Source organism: Sus scrofa, chromosome 3 (assembly GCF_054392235.1).
Source record: "Sus scrofa isolate SSC_HxYL_T2T_F1_AM1 chromosome 3, Sscrofa_HxYL_maternal_Yorkshire_Landrace_v2.0, whole genome shotgun sequence".
Taxonomy (NCBI): domain Eukaryota; kingdom Metazoa; phylum Chordata; class Mammalia; order Artiodactyla; family Suidae; genus Sus; species Sus scrofa.
The window spans coordinates 124,635,418-124,657,995 of NC_139385.1; the positions used below are offsets into that span (position 1 = coordinate 124,635,418).

General features: G+C 52.6%; 1 protein-coding gene and 1 long non-coding RNA gene across 6 annotated transcripts in view; both read left to right on the forward strand.

Moving 5' to 3' along the window:
* Positions 1 to 22,578, forward strand: part of CIB4 (calcium and integrin binding family member 4) — a 98,398-nt gene that overhangs the window by 53,105 nt on the left and 22,715 nt on the right. For 3 of the 5 annotated variants that reach the window (XM_021087728.2, XM_085019922.1, XM_085019923.1), the window contains one exon: positions 3,946 to 4,042. The exons of the other annotated variants lie outside the window; for them this stretch is intronic. In XM_021087728.2, coding sequence (XP_020943387.2) covers positions 4,010 to 4,042 — 33 coding nt within the window. In that variant the 5' untranslated portion in view covers positions 3,946 to 4,009. The remainder of the gene's footprint in view (positions 1 to 3,945; positions 4,043 to 22,578) is intronic. 5 annotated transcript variants of the gene reach the window in all.
* LOC102157447 (uncharacterized) lies at positions 14,902 to 20,113 on the forward strand. Its single transcript, XR_302581.4, has 3 exons — positions 14,902 to 15,089; positions 15,174 to 15,329; positions 19,689 to 20,113. It is a non-coding gene; the product is annotated as an uncharacterized LOC102157447 (long non-coding RNA).

Below are 22,578 nucleotides of genomic sequence, written 5' to 3' on the forward strand. Positions count from 1 at the left end.
AACCTAAGCAAAAGAAAAGTGATCATTAACTCTGGGGAAAATAAAGAGCCTTATAAGAAAGAAAATGTAATCACACGGCACTAGGGACTCAGCTGTGAGCAATGTTGGAATAATACCTGCATAATATAATATGTAATAATACCTACAATTGTACAAACACTATGTATATAATAATAATATAAAGACTGAATGTTTATTCAGGAAAATCATTTTATATTGAGAGGTTGGGGAAAGAAGTAATATACAGATTGAAATAAATTCTCTTTTTTAATAGCATAAAGTAATGCCGAGGATGAAAAAATATCTATGAATGGCAGTATCAGAAATATTATGGCAGAATATAGAAATACTGCACAAACATTAAGGAGAACCCAAGAGCAATCGCAAAATATATTTTTAAATGCTGCCTCTGGAGAGCAGGGATTAAGTGGTGCCACAGGGTACCAGGTATCAATAATATTCATTGTAGCCTTATAGAACTATTGGCTTTTTTTAGCATATTTAGCTGTCTCTCTTTGATATATATAACTAGACAGGTATATATATAGGAGCTGTTGTTTTTTGCAAAATAAAGGGCTATGCATACAGGCATCTATACACAGGAAGAGTATCTCAGGAAGGATGAAACCCATGCCTGTGCACGCACGCGAGCCGATCACGGGCTAGCTGCTTGGAGGGACCTCGCCCTGACTGTATCAGGGTTAGCATGGATGCATCGTCTGTAAAGTGAAGGGGCAGCTTTGTGGCAGATGCCCAGCAGCATTGGCCGTGCTCAGGAAGCCGAGAGCCGGTGCTACTCAGGGGAGAAAGCAGCCATCACTGCCACGGCCAAGTTGAGCCAGACTAAGGCCTGATCACTTCTGGACAATTTTCCAACATCACCTCTGACAAGGTGTTGTGATTTTCCTGCAAACGTGACAAAGAAATGTGGCTGGATGACAGTTAGGGTTGGAGGGATTCAGCCAGTTGATAAAAGTATCCAAGAGACTGATAAACAGAGGTAACGTTTGGAGGAGGGTGGCTCTGCCTTTGTCTTTCCCACCTTCTTATCTGTGACTTGCATAGGACATAAAAGCCTGGTCACCGGATCAGCAGATGACACATTATGAGAGGGGCAGACCGCATGTGACAGCTTCTTCCCCGTCCAGGGCTGCCTTGGTTTGGCTGTCCCAGGAGGACAGCTGTACCCTAAGTTTCTAGCCTGTGGGGATTTTCTTTCACCTTCTGTTGGTCTCTGAAAGAGCAGGGCCCCTTTGTCCTCAGCCTCCAGGTCAGCCCTCTCTGAGTTCTGGTTGAATCGCTGTCCTAGAAGCCCCTGCCTTCCAGGTGTCTTTGGGGACGCAGTGCACAGGCCCTCCTGGACCCTCATTTTCAGTGGTGGTTCTGGACCCAGAGTCTGTGACCTGACTCAAAAAGGGCACATGGGGCTTCCTTTAGACCTTTGTGGCTCAGCCTGGGTCAGGCCAACTCAGTCTGAGCAATCTGGAGTACGCAGCCTGTATCACTCAGGATGGCTCCTGACATGACCTTGGGGTGGGGATGGGTCTGATGGGGGAGCCCAAAGCTTTGCCCTTAGCTCCTGCTCGTGCGGACCTAGCCATGACGCCCCTCGATCCTCTTAGCACCCTTCAGGTCCCCGAACTTTCCAGCCGTGTTCTTTTCAGCCCTGCCTGCAAGACACACACACAAGTTTGTCAGACCTATAGGGCCTGGGCCTCGCCCTCGCCTTGAATGAGAATCTCTAGAGCCGGGTATGGAGCCTTTCAAAGCTCCTGACATGATTCTAATGTTGAAAAAGGCTAAATTGGAGGGCCTCAGAGGCAAGGGTTTGGACAGGGTGCCAGAGGGGTACAGAAGGCCTGAACTGGAGGATGGAGGGGTGGCTGAGATGCACTGAGTAGGGGGCAGACTGAGGCCCAGAGGGCATGAGGCAGGCCCACGGTCCCCGAAGAGTGGGAGCAGGGCAGCTGTCTCCCCGCCTCCTCCCCATCGCCCGGCACGCAGCCCCTCCCCTCGTGTGGGGAGGCGTGGAAGGGAGCCGCAGCTTGGGCTTCTCGCTTTCTGGCAGGCGGGATGTGTGAGTTTTTCAAATGGCTTTGACTGTTGAGTCCATTAGTGATTAATTCAGAGTTCCATTTAGAGCCGGCTGATCCATATTTGGAGGAGGAGAAAATTTTGTGGCAGCTGAGATGCAGCCACGATTCATCTGCGGGCAGCCCACCCACTGGGTGGCCTGGGAAGGCCTGAAGTCGGGGCAGGGCCCTCCCCACAGCCCCCCTCCCCAGAAGGCTCTCGTGGGCGGGGGTGGGGAGGTGGGGCTGAGACTCTTTCACTTGGATGGGGGGAGGCCGGCCCTTTAGAGGTGGGTAGACAGCCCGAAAAGCCTAGTTTAGGGTTCAGACCCCACACTCTACCTCTTCTGAGCTGTATGGCCTTGGGCAGCCTCCTTCAACTCTCTGAGCCTCAATTTACCCATCTATAGCAATGATCACCCCTGTACCTCTCCCGCTGGGTTGCTGGGAAGATTCAATGCGTGTATACGCTCGAATGCACCCAGCACACAGAGCCTGAGAAACAAGAAGGGGGGTGACAATGGCAGTGAGGACTCCTTTTCTTCTGCCCTCCCCCAGTCCCACCCCCATCCTGCTGTCCTCCTGAGACCTCCCTCTTGGGGGCTCCTGGGGTTTAAAAAGCTTTGGTGTCCACCGCTCTGACCTTCGCACTGACCCCAGTGTGACCTTAGGCAAGGCGCGTTGCTTCATCTCCTTGAGCCTCAGTGTCCGCATCTGTAAAATAGACAACGATCCCTTCCTTGTAGGATGGTGATGCAAGTTCCACGAAAGACAAATGTCTCTGTGAGTTGGCAGCAGGCAGTCGGCACCCCAGTGGGGAACCAGTGTGGGGGATGGTGGGAGCGGCCCAGCCTGGGCGCTGGCCATACAGGTGCATGGCCTCAGGGAATTCTTGAAAGTTAATAAAATGCGCTCGAAGTCAGTCTGCCTTTTATCACCCCACCCCAGCAATTCTAACAATTCCTGCTTCGGGCTGGGGCAGACCCCTCCCAGCGCCCCCTTCAGCTGCAGGCCACTGGACCTGCCAGCTCCGATGGCTTTCCTCTCCTCCCTGCAGTCATCCTTAGCATCCCTCCCTCAGCCCATTCGTTCCTGGAGATGGTCTCTGCTCCCCCATTCCACACCCCACTTTTGGGCTTCCTGCCCACCTTGCCCGTGTAAAGTTCAGGGCCCCCTTACAAGGCTGATGGAGTCCATTCTCCCAGAATGTGGGCTGGGAGGGACATGGGGTCATGGCCGGCCCCCTCTTGACCTAGGGCAGACGTGGCTCCCACCCACTTCCTCTCGCACAGCCAGCTCCCCCTACCTGCCCATCCCTCGTAAGCAAAACCCCTTGGCGCAGGGAGGAGGCGGGCAGACAGAGACATTGATTATAGGATCGATGCGGACACCTGCTTAGTCCCACAGTCTGGAGCCAGCTCGCTGGCCTCGGGTGGCTGCGTGGTTTGCTGGCTGCAGGCAGTTGGGTTCTAATCCTGACTCGGCCACACCCACAAGCGACCTCTTTTTTCTGGGCTGAGGGTGGGCCTGTGCAGATGGCCCCGGGGTGGTGCACTGGCTTCCCCAAGGCCCTGCTGTTTTCTTCATCCGTAAATGAGGGGCTGGAGGAATGAGGACAGAAGGCCCTTCCAGGGCACTTGCAAGCTGTGTTCAGGCTACAGGGCACCTTCGTGTACCTTTCCTTGGGCCTGGCTTATCCTTAAATCCCCGGGACACACTGGAGCCTGAGGGATGTTTCTGCAAGGGCAGAATGATTTATAACTGCCTTCTCTATGTCAATCAATCCTGAGTCCCCTTCCTCCCAAGACAGCTTGCAGGCGAAGGGGGCAGCCTGCTGGTCCCCACTCCCAGCCCACCATGCCTCTCTTCTCAGCATCCATGACTCCTTCCTGAAGCTCTGCCCCCCTGGAAAATACTACAAGGAGGCCACGCTGACCATGGACCAGGTCAGCTCCCTGCCGGCCCTGAGGGTGAGTCCAGTGGAGGTGGGGGTGGAGGGGGTGGAGGTGGCATCACTGGGATTCACTGAAGCACACAAAGTGCTGGTCTGGAGTTTCCATTGTGACTCAGGGGGTCACGAACCTGACAAGTATCCATGAGGATACAAGTTCAATCCCTGGCCTCGCTCAGTGGGTTAGGGATCCAGCGTTAACGTGAGCTGTGATATAGATTGAAGATGAGACTCAGATTCCATGTGGCTGTGGCTGTGGCTGTGGCCGGCAGCTGTAGCTCTGATTTGACCCCTAGCCTGGGAACCTCCATATGTGGCAGGTTTGGCTCTAAAAACCAAAAAAAAAAAAAAGGGAAGAAAGAAAGAAAAAGAAAAGACTAGTCTCAGCAGGGTCCTCGCCTGAATGGGCGGAGTGGTCCCCTAGGCCCCTTGCACTCCGACAGGCTGCGCTGTGCCCCCGACTCCCAATCTTTTAGGGACCATCCTTGAGCCTTTGTCTCTGTTGTGAAAAAGGCCCTGCCCTTCCCCCGCCCCAGGGCTCCTGGAAAAGCCCAGAGGTGCACAATACAAGGGCTCCCCAATCACTCCTGAGAGTTTAATTAAACCTTGTGCAAAGCACAGCGAGGCGATGTCAGGTTAACAAATCATGGCGCTGTCAGGCGTTCCGAGTTTTCATTCGGATCTTGGCAGAATAATGGTTCGAAGGTGTCATTGTGCAATGGGAGTCTGTCTTCCTTTCTGTCTGGAACAAGAGGGCTCTGAGAGCTGTGGGCGCCTCTTTAAAGGCTGGGAGGGGCCTGAGAGGGGCGGGGTCGTGAAGGAGAGACCACTTGGGGGAGGGGGCCACCCCTCTGATGGGACAGACCTGTCCCAGGAGGAACATAGGGCCCGGGGCTTGCGATAGAGGCAGGAGCTGGGACAACAAGGGAACCAGGAGGGATGCGGAGGGGGGAGCGGGATGGGGGAGCTGGGAGCCGAATCCTCAAAAAGATGATGTAACTGGATGTGCCTGTACCGGAGACAAAAATGGGGAGCCTGTCCTCCTGAGACCCCCCTTCTCACACGCACACCCCTGCACGCCCTGCAGCCCTACACACACAAGTCCACACCCACAAACACGTGTACGCCAGGAGGGGGACTTCTCTCAGACCATCCACTCAGGGCAGCCCAAAGGCGAGGCTGAACCGGCGGAGGGTGGGGTCCCCGGTCCGGCCCAGAATAGCTGAATGTTAAGCTTGGAAGGAAACTTAGAAACCGCCAGCCTAATCACTGTCCAAGGCTCTCTGCCTTGGTTTTATCCATCGGAAAATCGAGTTCCCAAGAGGGAAACAATTCACCCAGGACCACGTGACACAACAGAACCTGAAAGTCAGGCGGGACTCTGACCTCCGCGTCTAATCAGGGTTTGGCTCAGTGCTGACATGAGCCTGGGACTGCCAGGCGCCCTGGGGAGAAGCTGGCAAAGACCTGCCCTGGAGGGCTGGCACGGAGGGTGTTGCGTGACCCGTGGCCCCAGCACTCTGCATGGACCCAGCACACCCTAGTCACGCCTGGGGGCTCGGATCTGAGCCCCAGAGGAGCAAGCACTGGACTAGATCAGAGGGCTGGGTCCTGGCCCAGCTCCTCACACCCCACATATGACACATCTCCCCTTTGAGTGCTCATCTCTTGTCTGTACAACTGATAGGTGATGCAGGGCTGAGCTGTGGTCCTGTGCATCCTCTGTTTGGCTCCCCATTCTCGTTCTTCCACCTGGTGGGAGCTGGGGAGGGGCAGCAAGCCTGGAGGAGAACGGAGGAGGGGCAGTTGGGTAGAAGCACACTGGCAATGACCCGGGGTGGTCTGGGGTCTGCGTAGCCATGGGCTCACCATGTGGCAGCAGCCAAGGGCTGGGGCCGATGCAGCAGGAACGTCAGGCTGCTGTAAAGTGCTGCGATGTTAGAGCTGAGCAGGGGTCTGGGGGTGGGCCCCTGCCCCGGGGCAGGGCCACCATCTGAGGCCATCTCTGGAGCCCCAGAGCCCCGGCAGCTTTTTCAGTGCACAGTGGCAGGGAACTGGGGTCTTAGGTGAGATCACTTTAATTTTAACCTTTCTTATTGCAGCCTTCTCAATGGTCATTATTGTGTTCTATTCTATAAATAAAAACCACGTCATTGCAGAAAAACTGGGAAACACAGAAAAGCAAAAATGTGGTAAAAATCATCTGGGAGCCTATGTCCAGGGAAGACTGTCATGACCAACGGGCCTTCTTTTCTTCCACACTTGAAAAAAAAATCTGGATGTGTGTTTATTGGGATCGCATGGACTTTTTTGTATTTCTTTTTTTTTTTTTTTTTTTCCATTTTGGTTTCTTTGTTGCTTTTCCAGCTGGTTCTGAACAACCAGAACTATCTCATGAACCGAGGACATGGAGCCATTGCCACATCTAGAGAACTAGGGGACAGGGCGCTGTGCCAGGAGCAGAAGAGCTGGCTTTGACCTTCCTCACTTGCTGGGCAAGGGATCTCAGGCGTGTCACCTCACAAGAGGAATGATTAGGGTGGATGGGGAAGCAGAGACCCCAACCACAGAAGACTGGGACTGTGGGGGGCAGCAGGAGGAGGGCCTGGCTCTCGGTGCTCCAGGGCAGGCCTGGTTCCAAGGACCCAGGTTCCTCCTTAGGACAGGAAGCACTTTGTAATCATCCGAGCTGCTCCAAGAGGGAATGAGCTCCCTGTCACTGAAGGGCACCAAGCCGGGGGCCAGCCTAGCATTTAGCTGGGGTGTTGCGGCACACTCAGGTATCAGGAGGGGACTGGACTGCGTGCTTCGGTGCCCTCCTCACCCTCGCAATCTGTGGTTCTGGTTCTGGTTCTGGTCTGCAGCTGGGTCTTACTCTCCCTGCTCTGTCTCTGTCTTGGAACTTTCACAGTCCAATAAAATCTACCACCCTCCAAAAAATTATTATTTTGAGGAAGGACTTGCTAGAGATGCCAACTTTCCAATTTTGCCAAGTAAGGACATTAAAAAAATATGTCAGCCTCCAGCATCATTTCATTTTTAAAAGCTGTTCATTTTAGAACAAAAATATAAGAAGGAGCTAATCCCAGGAGCAAAAACAGTTCTTTCCATACACACCCCTTTGCCTTTTTTTTTTTTTTTAAATTTTTTTTTGTCTTCTGTCTTTTTAGGGTCACACTCACGGCACATGGAGGTTCCCAGGCTAGGGGTCAAATCCGAACTGCAGCCACCGGCCTACGCCACAGCCACAGCAACGCCCGATCTGAGCGGCATCTTCAACCTACACCACACCTCATGACAAGGCCGGATCCTTAACCCACTGAGGGAGGCCAGGGATCAAACCCGCAACCTCATGGTTCCCAATCGGATTTGTTTCCGCTGCGCCATGACGGGGACTCCCCATTTGCCTTCTTATTTTTCTCCCCGGGTTACCGGTTGTCAGGAACTTTGCCCCTGATCATTTCCGGTTCTCAGACTAGCTTTGGGGGGTTGAGAGTCAGGACCCAGGCTTCCCTCCGTGCTTTTCCAATCTTGGTCCAAGCAGAAGGCTGACCTCCCAAAAGGAGTAAGGAGAGGCTGCATGGGAGGTGGGGGCCTCTGTGGTCCCAAGGACGGGAGCTGGGTGACTCACCCTGCCCAGAACACATCTCTGGAAAAGCTTTGAGAACGGGGGGCCCCCCCGGGAGCTCTGGGGATGGGTCTTACTTGGCTTGGGGTCCTGAGTGATCTGGGAAGAAGGTCCTGATGTCTTAACTTGGATTCCCTCATGGAGAAGGTAGGTTGGTGGATATTGGGAAGGGTCTGCCTGCCAGCGGAGAGAGAGCTCGGGAAAGCCCAGCCTCAAGAAGGCCAAGCCCGACTGGGACACACTGCCCCCTTTCCACCCAGAAGTTTCTGTTTTCTTTTTGTCTGCTGCTCTGTTTGGTGTATTTAAAAGTGAATTAGCTCAGTGTTTCTGTTCTTGTAAATAACGATCTCTCTTCTGTAAACACAGTTGAGTGGTGGTGTGCTGTGACCCGGATTTCTAGTTTCTGGGACCGGGACAGCAGGACCTGAGGGACGATCAGGGTGGGAACGGGGGCGCTGGCGGAAGCCCACACACGGAATGGGGTCTCGGCACACCTCCGGCCTCTTCCCATCTCCCTTCCAGGGCTTCCTATAGGCAGGTGGTCTGGGCACAGCCTGGTCCCTTCTGCAGACATTTTATCCCAGCATCAATCTGTAAAAGCACCGAGAGGCTTGGGAACCCACCCGAGGTGCTAGGAGATGCTCCAGGGGTGCTTTCAGCTCCATCTTGATTTCTCACCATCCCTCGTTTTTCTGAGCTGTTCGAGGGCCTGCTCATAGGCTGGGCTCATCCACTTAGAATAGCTTGCAATGAACTCCCTCCCAAGGCTGTCAGCAACAAGGAGTCCTCGTGTTTAGTCAGCCTCTCGAGAAATCACCAAAGAGAGAGGGGCAGGGATGGGCGCCTTTTTTTTTTTTTTAATTCAAAAATTAATTTTTTAAAGCTTTTTTTCCCCACTTTTTAAGGTTTTATTGATGTACAGTTGATTTATACTGCCGCGATCATTTCTGCTGTACAACAAATGACTCAGTTATACCGATGCATGCAACCATTCTTTTTTCTGCCTTTTCAATTTAATTTTATTTTTTTTAAGTATTTTTATTTTTTTGCTTTTTGGAGCTGCACCTGCGGCATATGGAAGTTCCCAGGCTAGGGATCCAATCAGAGCTGTAACTGCCAGCCTACACCAGAGCCCCAGCAACACCGGATCTGAGCCACATCTGTGACCTACACCACAGCTCACGGCAACACCGGATCCTTAACCCACTGAGCGAGGCCAGGGATCCAGCCCATGTCCTCATGGATGCTAGTCAGGTTCATTACCGCCTGGCCACGACAGGAATCCCACTCATCCATTCTTTTCCAAGTTCTTTTCCCATACAGATTATCACAGGATTTTGGGTAGAGTTCCCTGTGCTACAGAGCAGGTCCCCGTTGGCCAGTCATTCCACGTACCTCAGTGTGCATATGCTGACCCCCAACCACCCCCCCATCCCTCCCCTCCCACCTCTCCCCTTTGGTAACCATAAGTTTGTTTTCAAAGTTTGCGAGTCTGTTTCTGCTCTGCAAATAAGTTCATTTGTATCCGTTTTTTAGATTCCACATATAAATGATATCATATGATGTTTGGCTCTCCCTGTCCGACTAACTTAAATAAACTCACTTAAATAAAAACGATGCAGGCTAAGAATCAAGCTGCCCTAAGAGGATTACCCTACGCCAGTGCGGTTCTCTGGAGGAACCATTGTCAGCTGGTGGCTGATTTCTGGTATTTGCCTCCGGATCTCTAAAGAGCCCTTTCTCCATAGCTCCGCCTTTGACCTTCCCCCAGAAAAGCCCTTTAGCTCTTTCCCTCTCCCACACGGATCCACCCATCTCTCCCCGTCCCCCTGCCCTCCCAGTAGAGTCAGACAATGACTTCAGATGCATCATTTTGCAGTGTTTCCGTTACTATGACGGCACGTGTTACTCAGGGCTGAGCCATGACATAGACTGTGGTTAATTTAACCGTTTTGCACTTTGTTGGTTGTCTTTCCCAGATGTAATGGTTGTTTTTGCTTAGTTTTCTATGTAGTTATCATTACATGTGACACACAAGCTCTGCCCGTCATCGAAATCTCCGCTAAAAGCATTCAGAAGCGAGATATTTTCTGTACATTCCATTTTCTTAACAAAATTTCTCTTGGAGTCCTCCGACCCACTCTAATCAGGGCTGGGGAGCCCTCTTGAGCCTGGTGCATGTTGTCAGTCTGAAATCTCCTTTGGAGCTTCTATTTCTTGTCTTCTTCCTCTTCCTCTGTTTACTCCCTTGTTTTGGTGGAGCACATTCATTCTCTGGTAGCGTCCCGATAAAGGGTACATGAGGAGTTCCCCTGTGGCTCAGAGGGTTAAGGATCTGGTGGTATCACTTCTGTGGCTCAGATTTGATCCCTGGCCCAGGAACCTCCACATGCCACAGGCACAGCCAAAAAAAAAAAAAAAACCTGCATGGAGGTAACTGTTTTGATATCTTACACATCTGAAAATGTCTGTATGCTCTCCAGACGCTTGATTGAGAGTTTAGATGGAATTAAATTATAGGTTGGATATCAATTTTCTTCAGAATTTGGAAAGCATCAGTCTATTGCACTTTAGCGTTCACAAGCTTTTGTTTCCTGATCCTTTTCTTTGATGAACTGTTTTTTGGTTTTTGGGGTTTTTTTTTCCCTTTCTGGAAACTTGTAGGTTCTTCTCTTTGACGCCAGTATTTTGACATTTCAGCCAATTAGAGCTAGCGTGGGTCCTTTTCACTGTGTGCTGGGCACACAGAGAACCCATTCAGTCTGGAAACTCTTCTTCTGTTCAAGGACACTTCCATGAATTGCTTCTTTGGCAATTTCTCCCTCCTGTTTTCTTTATTCTCTCTGGGACTCAAACATTCTGATGTGGTACATCCTGCACTGGTCCTTTCCTTTTTGATTCTTCTCTCGTGTGTTTCACGTTCATCCTTTTGCTCTTCCTCCCAAAAGCTTTCCTCACCTCTCTCTTCGACTCCCATTTCGTTTTTCACTTCTGCCATCATGCTTTTCATTTCCAAGAGCTCGTTTTCTCTGTTTATTTCTTTTTCAAAATAGCATCCTCTTATTTTTCCTGGATATAGTTCCTTCTCCAATCTGTAATCCAAGGTACTTTTTCCCACTAGCTTGTGTAAGTCACCCTCTTTCATTTTAGAAAAGCCTTCCTTGAATACTTGGTAATTGCTCATTATGAAGAGGGACGGTTGCTAAAAATGGTTTCAGAACTTGAGACCTGGATGGAGTTTGTTGACTAGGAGCTTCCTTGGAGGGCGAGCTGAAGGTGTCATTTCTTGAGGACCTCCTAGAGAATAGGAGTGACGTTCTAGCCTCCAGGATTCTGGAGTTCAGCAGGACAGAGGGCTGGTGAAGCCCTGGACTCCAGCGCACATGTATTTATTTAATCTCCCATTTGCAGCAGTGGTTGGCATCCCCTTTGCAGAAACCTCTGTTGCACTCTCCCCAGGAAATAACCCTCCCATCCTCTGCAAGGACTCGGGAGGGGCAGTCAACGCCGGGCCCCCCCCCGCCCCGCCCCCCCGTCCCCCCCCCTCGAGGAGAGTCGATGCAAGGAGATCTAGCACTCAGGCTGCTTCTCACCACTGTCAATCAATCCTCCTTTTAGCCAACATCCATTTCCAGTGCAACCTGGAGTTTCCAGGTCCAGAGCCTGTAGCACCTTCTGGGATGTAGCCCAGGTCGATCATCACTTTCCCGGCTGTGGGCTCAGGGCCCCGCCCCCTCCTATCTGCTGCATCAGTTACCTCTCATTTACCAGTCTCCGGGGTGTGTCATTGAGTAACTGCTGCTGTTTCCTTGTGTTCTCTCTGTTTTCACGGGCCATGCCTCTAAAGATGCCATGGCTTTAGTTTTAGTGACTGTCTGAAGGGAATGAAAACAGATGCAAATGTTCAACCTGTCATCTTTGTCCAGGATTGACACCTGCATTCCTGATGTTTGGTAGCAGAGTTCAAAAACGTTTCAAAAATACCCTCTCCCCATTGTTGCTGTCTTGGCATCGTCCTCAGAATCTGCAGCTGCCCCTAAACTTTTCTCCTACGTTCTCCACATCCAGCTTCCCAAACACTCCTCTTGGCTGCTGTCCTCGGGGCCTTGCTCCCGAGCCGTTCCCTCTCCTTCCAGTCCTCACGTCACCCTCCAGCCCCGCCAGGCTGCTCTGGGAGTCCCCCGACTTCCCGCAGACCCCTGAGAAATGTCACTCCTTGTCCTGTGGATTATCAGAGGGAAATTCCCGTGATAAGAGACAACTTCGGAGTCTGATGAACAGGGGTTCTCACACCTCGTCCTCATCCATTGACCCCAGGAGTCGTTGTTATGCATTTACTATGCGCAGGGCACTTGAGTGAGGTCTTGGGGGCTTAGAAGCCTCTTTCTCAGGCAAGTCCAGGTGAAGAACACACAGAAGACTTGCAAACCTTGGGGATCTGCAGAACTTGGATTCTTGACTCCAGTGCCAGATGCTGGGGCCCAGAGTGGCTCACCCAGCCTGCCCCGTGGGCACAGTCCGTTCCAAAGAGACCCGGCTCAGGACACCTTAGTCATGTTGTCAGTGTTCCCTCCCAACTTCTCAGGATGCTGAGTGACTTCTGGGCAGCCAGGCATGTCTGGGCACAGCACCCCTCCCCAAGGACCCGGGAGGGACCTCCCCGATTCTGCCCTATGGCTGGGCCAGGGCCAGGGCTGGCCACTCAACTCTCCCAGCAGCCCTCGGATGCCTGAGCTATTATCTGCCTTGACAGCTGGGGAAGCAGAGGGTCAAAGGCGGTGAGCAATTTGTCCAGTGGAAACTCTGTCGTTATAAATGACCATTCTGCTTTGTCTGACGGAGTCCCGGCTGGAAGGGGCCCGAAAGCTCCTTGGGTTGTCTTTTTCCACAGGCCATGGCAGACCTGGGAAGAATTTGAACCTGCTTGTCCATCTGAGGAGAGTTCGGGGTGGGAGGGGTGGCAGTGTCTGCCTCTGGGGGTCTTCCTAGTACATTTGGGGGTTGTTTTTTTGGGGGGGGCATGCCCACTGTATGCAGAGGTTGTCAGGCCAGGGATCAAACCCTTGCCACAGCAGTGACAATGCCAGATCCTTAACCACTAAGCCACCAGGGAACTCCCCCTAGTGAATTTTTGGATCGGCTTTATCAACCACGACCTCACCGCGCCTCCCAAAGTCAGGGACGCCTTTCCAGGTGAAAAAAACAAGGCCCACAGATGGGACATGACGTCCAAGGTCACAGGGCCCACAGACCCTGAGCCAAGATTGGAACCTACGCCTCCCGTTGCAGCAAGGCCGCTTCCGCGTTCCACATCCTGAACTCCTACCACATCCGCAGGAAGTGCCGTCTGAAGTTCGAGTCCTGAGGAGGAGGCGGCCTGCCTCTCGGCTCCCATGAGCTCAGGGCTGACTTCAATGCACAGGGTGTTCAGCAGAGGCTGGAGAACTGGGCACAGAGGGGAGGGGAGGTTGCAGGCCAAGGCTGGTGGGGGTGTCTTGATCCCCCACGGCCCAGGCCAGGACAGCTGGACCCTGCGATAATCCTCGTGCTGTATTAAGGCCACAGCCCTGGACCCCTCCTTCGCCCTCAGCTATTCTCCCTGGCTTGTTAAGAAAAGGAGCAGGAGTTCCTGTCGCGGTGCAGTGGAAATGAATCCGACTAGGAACCATGAGGTTGCGAGTTCAATCCCTGGCCTCGCTCAGTGGGTTAAGGATCCAGCGTTGCTGTGAGCTGTGGTGTAGGTTGCAGACGCGGCTCATATCCCAAGTTGCTGTGGCTCTGATGTAGGCCGGTGGCTACAGCTCCGATTAGACCCCTACCCTGGAAACCTCCATGTGCTGTGGGTGTGGCCCTAAAAAGACAAAAAAAAAAAAAAGAAGAAGAAGAAGCAGATTGGAGGGTTAAAGCAATTCTACTTTTCAGCCACAAATGCCCATGGCTGTTAGTCATGGGCCCTGCGGCTACAGGTCCTGTTCATACTGCGCCCCGTTTAGTTCGTGCAGCGGGTCTGCAAGTACCGAGTCCACACACCAGGAAGCCGAGTCTGTGTGGAGCTGAAAGCTCTGCCCGCAGCCGCGTGGTTGCAAAATACCTTGGCACCCAAGAGCTGTTTATTCTCCACCCTCCTCTCCATCTCCTAGGGAAGATGGAATCAAGGTCCCCAAGCAGGCGACACGGTGGGCATGTGTATGTGTGTTCTCTGTGTACGTGTGTGTATGTGTGTTATGTGGGTGTATTATGTGTGTGCATGTATGTATGTATGTGTGTCATGTGGGTGTATTATGTGTGTACATGTGTGTATGTGTCATGTGGGCATGTGTGTGTGTGTGACGCGTGCACACGTGTGAGTGAGGGGGCAATGGCTTTCCCATCGCCTGCTGGGCCCGCCGAGCCGACCTCGGGGAGCAGATCACACATGTGTTTCGTGTTCCGGGGAGGCCCACACTTAGATCCAGCTCATTTCGGGAGGGCCCAGCCCAGAGCCCAGTCTCTCTGGCTCCTGGGGCAAGCCTGGGAATTGTCGGGTCCCCTAGTCCCCAAGCCAGGCCCCACCCCTCGTGCCCAGACTCCCGAGTGAACAAATGTTCCACTGAGAAAGGAGCCAGAACAAAGGCAGAGGCCTGACCTGCCAGGCGCCCCCGCCCAGCCTCCCAGGCTCCCACCCCGGGGCCCCACCTCACAGGGCCTGGGGTCACTCTGAGCCTTTCATCTCATCCGAGAGAAGCACACTGGCTCACCCAGGCCTCCTTCCCAAGATAAATACTGGGGGCTGACCCGGGGCCTCCCCAAGTGGAGTCGCCCTTCAGCTCTCGCTCACCCAGGGCTGGAGGCACGGCCACCTCCGTCCATCCAGCGGAGTTCGGACCGCCGGCCCCCCTGTCCCTCTGTGCCAGTGTGCCCTGGAACCTGCGCCGTGCCTGGCTCCGTGCTGGGGCATCGCACGCACATCGTCTCATAACCCTCGGCGTTAGCCTGCTTTCCAGCTGCGGAGCAGAGGATCAAAGGGGTCACACAGCTGATGAAAGGCCCCAGAGTCCCAGCCTCCAGCCCTTGCTCCCCCTTCCCCCGAGGGAGGGTCCCGGTTCCCCGATGCCGTCAGGGCTGGGAGGGCAAGCGGCAGCTGGCTCACTCCCCGCATTTTCCAGCATCATTAGATCTTTTTCTGACAACTTCATCAGTTAGCAGGGCTCAGAATTGGCAAAAATCCTTATTTAGACATTCAGCCAAAGAATTAAGAAGTGGTTCGTTTCAGAAAAAGCTCAGCGATATAAGATGCAGTCTCTGCTCTGGCCTGAGCAGCCAGCTGCAAAGAGGTGGGGTCTGGCCTCCAGCCTTACTTAGCTGCACCACAGACACCAGTGGCCTTGGGCGCATCGCTGCTCTTCTGGGGTCTCAGTTTCCTCAGCTTCCAAGTGGAGGGGGAATGCCTCCCACGCAGGTAGTTGGGAAAGCCTGAAGGGTGGGGGAGAGCTCTGGGTTCTAGTTTCGTTATTATTATTTTTTTTTTTTCCATATGCCGCAGGCTAGAGGCTGAATTGGAGCTGCAGATGCTGGCCTGTGCCACAGCCACAGCAACGCCAGATCCAAGCCGCGGCTGTGACCTGCACCCCAGCTCTCAGCAATTTAACCCACTGAGTGGGGCCAGGGATTGAACGTGCATCCTCATGACACTAGTCAGGTTCGTTATTGCTGAGCCGCAATGGGAACTCCCCGGTTCCAGTTTGAACTTTTCTCTCCTCTGGTGGATGGGCCATGGGCCAGTTCTATCCTTCTGGACCTCAACTCTCTGTCTAGACTCCAGGACAAGGCACATGACCTGTGGCTTTAAGTTGGAGGCAATCGGGGTGGAGGGAGCCTGTGGGATGGCCAAGGCAGCCCCTTCCCCATCCGGACCTGCGGTGGCCTCTGATGGGTGCCTCTTGAAGGGGGCAAAGCGTAGCCCTCCCCTGCTCACCTGGATGCAGGTGGATCATATTTCACAAGGTAGTGGGGAACAGAACCGAAGAGCAGTTTGGTTTTCATTTGTACAAAGCTTGACCCTTCCCTGGCCCCGTCACGTGTCGAATTGTATTTGACTCTTTCACCGACTCGGGGAAGTAGCCCTCATTTCTGTCTACAGTCAGAGCAGGATCAAAGCAAGTCCGTTGACCACAAGTCCTGCTCACCTGGCTTCTTAGCTTATCTCTTGCTCCTGGGAGGAGTTTCTTTTTTTTGTCTTTTTGCCTTTTTTAGGGCCGCCCCCTGCGGCATATGGAGGTTCCCAGGCTAGGGGTCGAATCGGAGCTGTAGCCGCAGGCCTACACCACAGCCACAGCAACGCGGGATCCGAGCCATATCTGCGACCTACACCACAGCTCACGGCAATGCCGGATCCTTAACCCACTGAGCGAGGTCAGGGATCGAACCCGCCACCTCATGGTTCCTAGTTGGATTCGTTAACCACTGAGCCACAATGGGAACTCCCTGGCAGGAATTTCTCATCCAGCCAAACCCACCTGGGCCTTTAATTGTCAATGATCCATATTTCTTGCAAATCTCCCAAGAACACGTGTTTGAGAGGTGCCCCCGTGGAGGGAGAGTGGACTCGGGGACTGGGGGGGCCTGAGTCTGAATGCTTCGGAGCGTGTCACTCAACTCCTCGGGGCCTCGGCTTCCTAACCCTTAGGATGGGAAGGACATGTCCCCTTGTCAGGGCCTCAGGATTCAGTGACACACAGGCCCCGGCCCACCTAGGTGCACGTGTCGTCCCGTGGCTTCTTCCCCTGGGCGCTCCCTGGGAGTCAAGGCGAGGATGACCAGCCCATCGCTGGGAGAGGAAATGGAGGCTCTGGCAGGTGGGGAGCTGTGTGGCTGGAGGGGGGCCGGGGGCTGGGACTGGGTGCCGGGACTGGGTGCCGTGCATGCACTGGCTCTGTTGAGCTCTGCCCGCTGGGAAAGGCGTTCACGTGGCCAAGGTGAGAAGTGGATCCGGGCTTCCTTCCAGAGGTGGTGCATCCTCCCTCCCCCCTGCCCGTGACCCTGATGGGATCATTTTAAAAGCAGAGCTCGCACCCGAATTCCCCAGCGGCACAGAGGGAACAGGCTGCAGAGACCTTGGGGACAGGCTTGTCCAGCGCCCTGGTCCCAGTCCTGCGCTCTCAGAGTACAAGATAAACAAACCCCATCTCAGCTTTTCAAGAGTCCTGGTCCCCAGGGCCCTGCTCCGCCTGCTGGCTTGAGGCTTTATTCCACTCGTGTCTTTTCTGATAACTTCATTTGTGCCCCCAGAGACCTCAGGCTTGTTTAAAAATAGAAAAATAAACAACATTGTTCCTGAAGTCCCCCTCCCGCCTCGGGCCTCCTAACGAGGCGCTGGCTGGGCTGGCCGGGGCTCTGTTCCCAGGATTTTCAACCCTCTGCAGGCGTGGGGCCTCTGCTGCCCCTGCAGGGACAAGACACCCCGCAGCTCTGAAGCACTTCCCAGTGGCAGAGGTGTTGGGGGTGGTGGTGCTTGCACCACCTGCCTGGAGCCACAGGCCACCCAGGCTCCACACAGCTTGGGTTCAGGACACGCTCAGACAGGTCGAGGGCCAGGCCAGGCCCTGCGAAGGACTTTCCCCTTTTCTGAACTCGACCTCAGCCCCCAGTAGTACCCAGGCCCATAGGGTGCAACCTTCAAGTCTCCCAGGCACATCAGGCTTGTTGTTCAAAGTCCTGGACTGGAATTTGCATATTGTGTGGGATCTCAGTTTTCCCCAACCGAAAAATGGACCTAGTGATAGCAGCCCTGCCTACCTCTGAAGGTTTGCGTGCAGCCTGCCCAAGAGAATGGCTGTGGAAATGCTAAAATGCTCCAGGCAGGTGCCTGGGGTTTCAGGCAGCCTGTAGAGAGAGCTAGCCTCTGGAGGCAGAAGGTGGCTGTGTCCCTCTGAGGGGCGGGACCACACGGGGAGTCTTTAATTATGAGCATCAACCTCACACCAGGGTCCGAGGACAGCCACCAGGCTAGTAGCGGGACCCAAAGCCACATCCCTGGGAGGGTGGCTAAGAAATGGGGGGGTTTCATCCGAAAAAGGGTTTGGCAAGACAGAACCCCCTTTATGAATTTGCTGGGAGTGGAGGAGGAATTCGATGGGCTCCGAGGGTAATGCTCGGATGAGAGGGAGAAGGGACCGAAGGCGGGCTTCTGTTGGCCCTCGGCTGAAAATTCCTAAACAGCTCGTGCTCTTGGAAGCAAGATGAGGCTGATTCGGGGCAGAGCAAGCTCCCTGCCCCTGGATAGAATGCAGGGTGGGGGGACCAGGCTTCAGGTGGGGGTGGCCCACCTGCCCAGGAAGGTGAAGCAGAGTTGGTTGGTGTCCTACCATGGGCTAAAAGTCCCTGCATCCTGCCCCCACCCCCAACACTGGGCTCTGGGAGAGGAATCACCCACCTCCCTCTTTCTGCCTGAGGCCAAACACCAGGGGAAGTGCTCCCCGCAGGCTGACCCAAGATGCCGTGACCCAGACACCACTTCTGAGGCAGCAGAAAAGGCAAACATCAGAAACGAGTTGTCTTCGGCGATGCAGGAAGCACCTGCTTCACCCTGCTCCCTGGCCCCTGTTGCCCTGGGCCCCTCCCTTGTCCCCCACCCAAGACTTGAGCAGCCCCTCATCAGGGAGAACAGCTGGCAGGGCAGCTTTGGATCAGGGGCCAGTTCCTGCCCTGTGCCAGCCATGCCCAGCCTGGCCGACCGTTTCTGCTCACGCCCTCCTGGGCAAAGGGCCTTCCAGGATAGGGAGACTCACCTGGGAGAGAGCAGGAGGCGGACATGGTCCTTCATCCTCAGATGCCTTCCTCCTTAGAGAGGCCTTAGAGCCGGGGGAAGAGGGGGCGGGGACCTCTGTGCCTTCCCGGGCATGCCAGCAGGAGGGCAGGACAGCAGCCCAAGAGCCAACAAACAACGCTCTTAAGACCTGGTAGGATTATCAGGAAAAATGAAAATGGCTCCCTGTTTGCTAGTTACCAACCTATGGGTGTGTATTTGGGGATGTATCTGGAAAGGTACAGAGACCATGAGATGACCTGGGGCCTTCTTCCTCTGAACCTCCATTCTCAAGGAGCGATTCCCGCCAGGCCTGGCAGGAGAAGGGCAGCCCCCTATTCTCTGGGTCTGGGAACCAAGAGCCCAGCTCTGCCTGGAGTCCAGCCCTTGCCCCACAGAGAGCAAAGCAGAAAAGAGAGGTAGGAGCTCTTGCTTCCAACCCCCTCGGAAGAACATGGGTTTGCTTGCTTAGCCAATTGTCTCTGGAACGTACTTTCTTTTCTAAATTGCTTTCTATTCATTTTAAAATAGTATGTCAGCATTCAAATAACTTTTCTAAAAAGGAATTCCTTAGCACCCAACCACCCTAACAGAATTTGTCATTTTCTATTTTTTTTTTTTTGCCACTTTTTCCCCCAGACACACTTTATTTTACATCAGGGTAGCCCAAGAGAGATACATTTTATTTTGTGCCTTTTTCCTATTAGGCATAACTGTTTCTCTGTGTTGCTCTGCAGTTTGTGTCAGTATCATTGCAATGGCTGCAGAATTGCCCTGAGGTCTGATTTAATAAACCTTCCCCTCATTGTGCGACCATAACATTTTTTCCAGGTTTGGTTATATTTTTTTGCTACTATAAATAATTTCTCAATACACATCCTCATGGATTATTTTCCTTGTTTTTTTTTAAAAATTATTTTCCTAGTTTAGATTTCCAGGTTCTCCTTGGAGACTTTGGGTAGACAGGGCCGTCCACTCTGGGAATTTAAACTACACAACCATTAAAATGATAATTATATTGACTATGTAGCAACACGCAAAAACATTCATGTCTCACGGGAGAACAAAGAACAAAATAAAAAACTGGGCTCTTGAATATCCTTCACCCAAGTCAGTGATAAAAGATAGAGCCCTGTGACACATCACGAGAGACCTCTCTCCAAGTTGACACAGATGCATCAAGGTCACTTGGCATGTGGCTCTTCAAGAGGCACTTGTGTGCGTTGTGTCCGATCCACATTCTCCATCCTCCAGGAAGGTGTTGCGTGAGCACTTTCCCAACTGTGCCCTGTGGCAAGGGCTGCGGAACTCCAGATTCCTCCAGGGACCCAGCATCAGCTCATCCTGGAAACCCCCACCCCAAGTGGCAAGATTTGCCGGACGCTTTTCACCCCGCCTCTCGGTCCTCCTTGAGCCGCATCAGCACCAGCCATCAGCACGTTCCTTGATTCTCAGCCTGGACCACCTGCTGACTCAGAAGCTTGGCATCTCCAAGTGCGTGTTTTCCCACACGGCTGTGGCATCTTCCTGGAACCCACTCCACGCAAAGAGCTCAGGCCTGAGGGTCAGACAGAGCTGGAATCACATTCCTCCTCTTCCTTGTATTTGGTGAAGTTATGTAAACTTTCTGCTCCTTGGTTTTCTTTGTCTATACAATAAACGTACCGATGTCCACTGTCCCGAGTTGTTGTAAAGAATGAATGGAACGACACATGTGAATGTGGCTGCCATAGCACCTGGTAGACAGGAAAATGTTTAGCAAGCACCCATGTCTCTCCTTCCTGCCTGTCCTCTGCGGCCCAAGGGAAAATAGGGATGCGGTGTGATGCCTGGAGATCTGGGCCAACAGTAGGCGCTCAGTGAATACTTGGGTGGTGATGAATCATGGCAGGGCTGGCTGGCCCTTCCGTCAAGGGTAGCCTGCTGGGGTTGGGGCAATGTTCCCAGGACACAGGGGGAAGAGAAGAGTAGGAAGTTGGGGTTTCAAAAGTCCAATAATCCAAAATATCCAGGACTGAAATAAGAATGCACTTTGGGGTTGCTTCGGTTTGGACTTTTCCATGTTTAAAGAGTCACTGAGGCGTTCCCGTCATGGCGGGGTGGTTAACGAATCCAACTAGGAACTGTGAGGTTGCGGGTTCCGTCCCTGCCCTTGCTCAGTGGGTTAACGATCCGGCGTTGCTGTGAGCTGTGGTGTAGGTTGCAGATGCGGCTTGGATCCCGAGTTGCTGTGGCTCTGGCGTAGGCCGGTGGCTACAGCTCCGATTAGACCCCTAGCCTGGGAACCTCCATATGCCGTGGGAGCGGCCCAAAGAAATAGCAAAAAGACAAAAAAAAAAAAAAAGAGCCACTGAGCATCACAGGGGTGAGGGTCCGAGGGTGATGGAAGAGCTGTGGTCTGAGCCTGTTTCACTTTATATCAGTTGATCCAAAGTGAGGGGTGGACTTCATCCCCCAGGGCCCTCATTCGGCAAGAAAACCAAATATTTGCACATTGGTGATGGAAGGACTGAAGGTTATCACTGATCTTCTAACAGACATCACTGTGTCTGGAGTTCCTGTTGTGGCTCAGTGGTTAATGAATCCAACTAGGAACCGTGAGGTTTCGGGTTCGATCCCTGGTCTCACTCACTGGGTTAAGGATCTGGCATTGCCGTGAGCTGTGGTGTAGGTTGCAGACGTGGCTTGGAACCTGCATTGCTGTGGCTGTGGCATAGGCCGGCGGCTACAGCTCTGGTTAGACCCCTAGTCTGAGAACCTCCATATGCCACAGGTGTAGCCCAAGAAAAGACAAAAAAAAAAATAGCTGTGTCTAATATCAGTCCAGCCATGCACTGAGAGAGAGGGGGCTGGGAGGTGATTTTGCTCCTTGTTGCTCAAAGAGTGATCTTTGGGTCAGCATCACTGGCACCGTTGGTGAATTTGTTAATAATGCAGAGTTTGGGGCCCTGCCCAGACCTACAGAGTCAGTACCTGCATTTAACAAGATTCCTGGGTGATTTTTAACACACATTAAAAATTAAAAAAATTGAAATGTAGTTGGTTTATGGAGTGGTACTAGTTTCAGGTACTAGTTTCATGGCACAGGATTCAGATGTATATATATAACATGTATATAAAATATATGTATATATATGTATAGTAAGTGCGTGTGTGTGTATATATGCACTTTTAAAGATTCTTTTCCCTTATGTGTTGCTACAGAATGTTAAGTATAGTTCCCTGTGCTATATAGTAGGTCCTTGTTGATAATCTATTTTAGATAAAGTGGTGAATACACATTAAAATTTGAGAAGCCCTGGAAGAGAACTCTATTGGAGGAATTGGTTCAAAAATAGGCATAGTTCATAACTGATATAGAAACATTAATAAAAATAGGAGTTCCTGTCGTGGCTCAGTAGTTAACGGATCCAATTAGAACCGTGAAGTTGCGGGTTCAATCCCTGGCCTCGCTCAGTGGGTTAAGGATCCGGCATTGCCCTGAGCTGTGTAGGTCGAAGACGCAGCTCAGATCCGGCATTGCCCTGAGCTGTAGGTCGAAGATGCAGCTCAGATCTGGTGTGGCTGTGGTTGTGGTGTAGGCCAGCAGCTACAGCTCTGATTGGACCCCTATCCTGGGAACGTCCATATGCCGTGGGGGTGGCCCTAAAAAGACAAAAGACAAAAGTCAAAAAAAAAAAAAAAAAGAAAAGAAAAAAAGAAACATTAATAAAAATAAAAACAGTAGTAACTAGGATCCAGCTTGCACCCTCTAAAATCTGTAGAATCAGGGGGACCACTCCTCTGTTGGCTACATAAACAAGAATTAAATATTTTGGCTAAAGTATGGTCTCGGGTGGACTGCTCTCTAGCGTAAGTTCTCTGTGAGTCTAGTACTTGGCTATGCCTGTCACAGAACAGGACAAACAGTACAAAAAGTTAAACAAGCCTTATGGAAAATTTTTCTTGATTAGAAATAAATTCTGGGGGAGTTCCCATCGTGGCTCAGCGGAAACAAATCTGACTAGTATCCATGAGATGCAGGTTCGATCCCCGGCCTGGCTCAGTGGGTTAAGGATCTGGCGTTGCTGTGGCTGAGGTGTAGCTTCAATTCAACCCCCAGCCTGGGAACCTCCATATGCTGCGGGTGCGGCCCTAAAAAGAC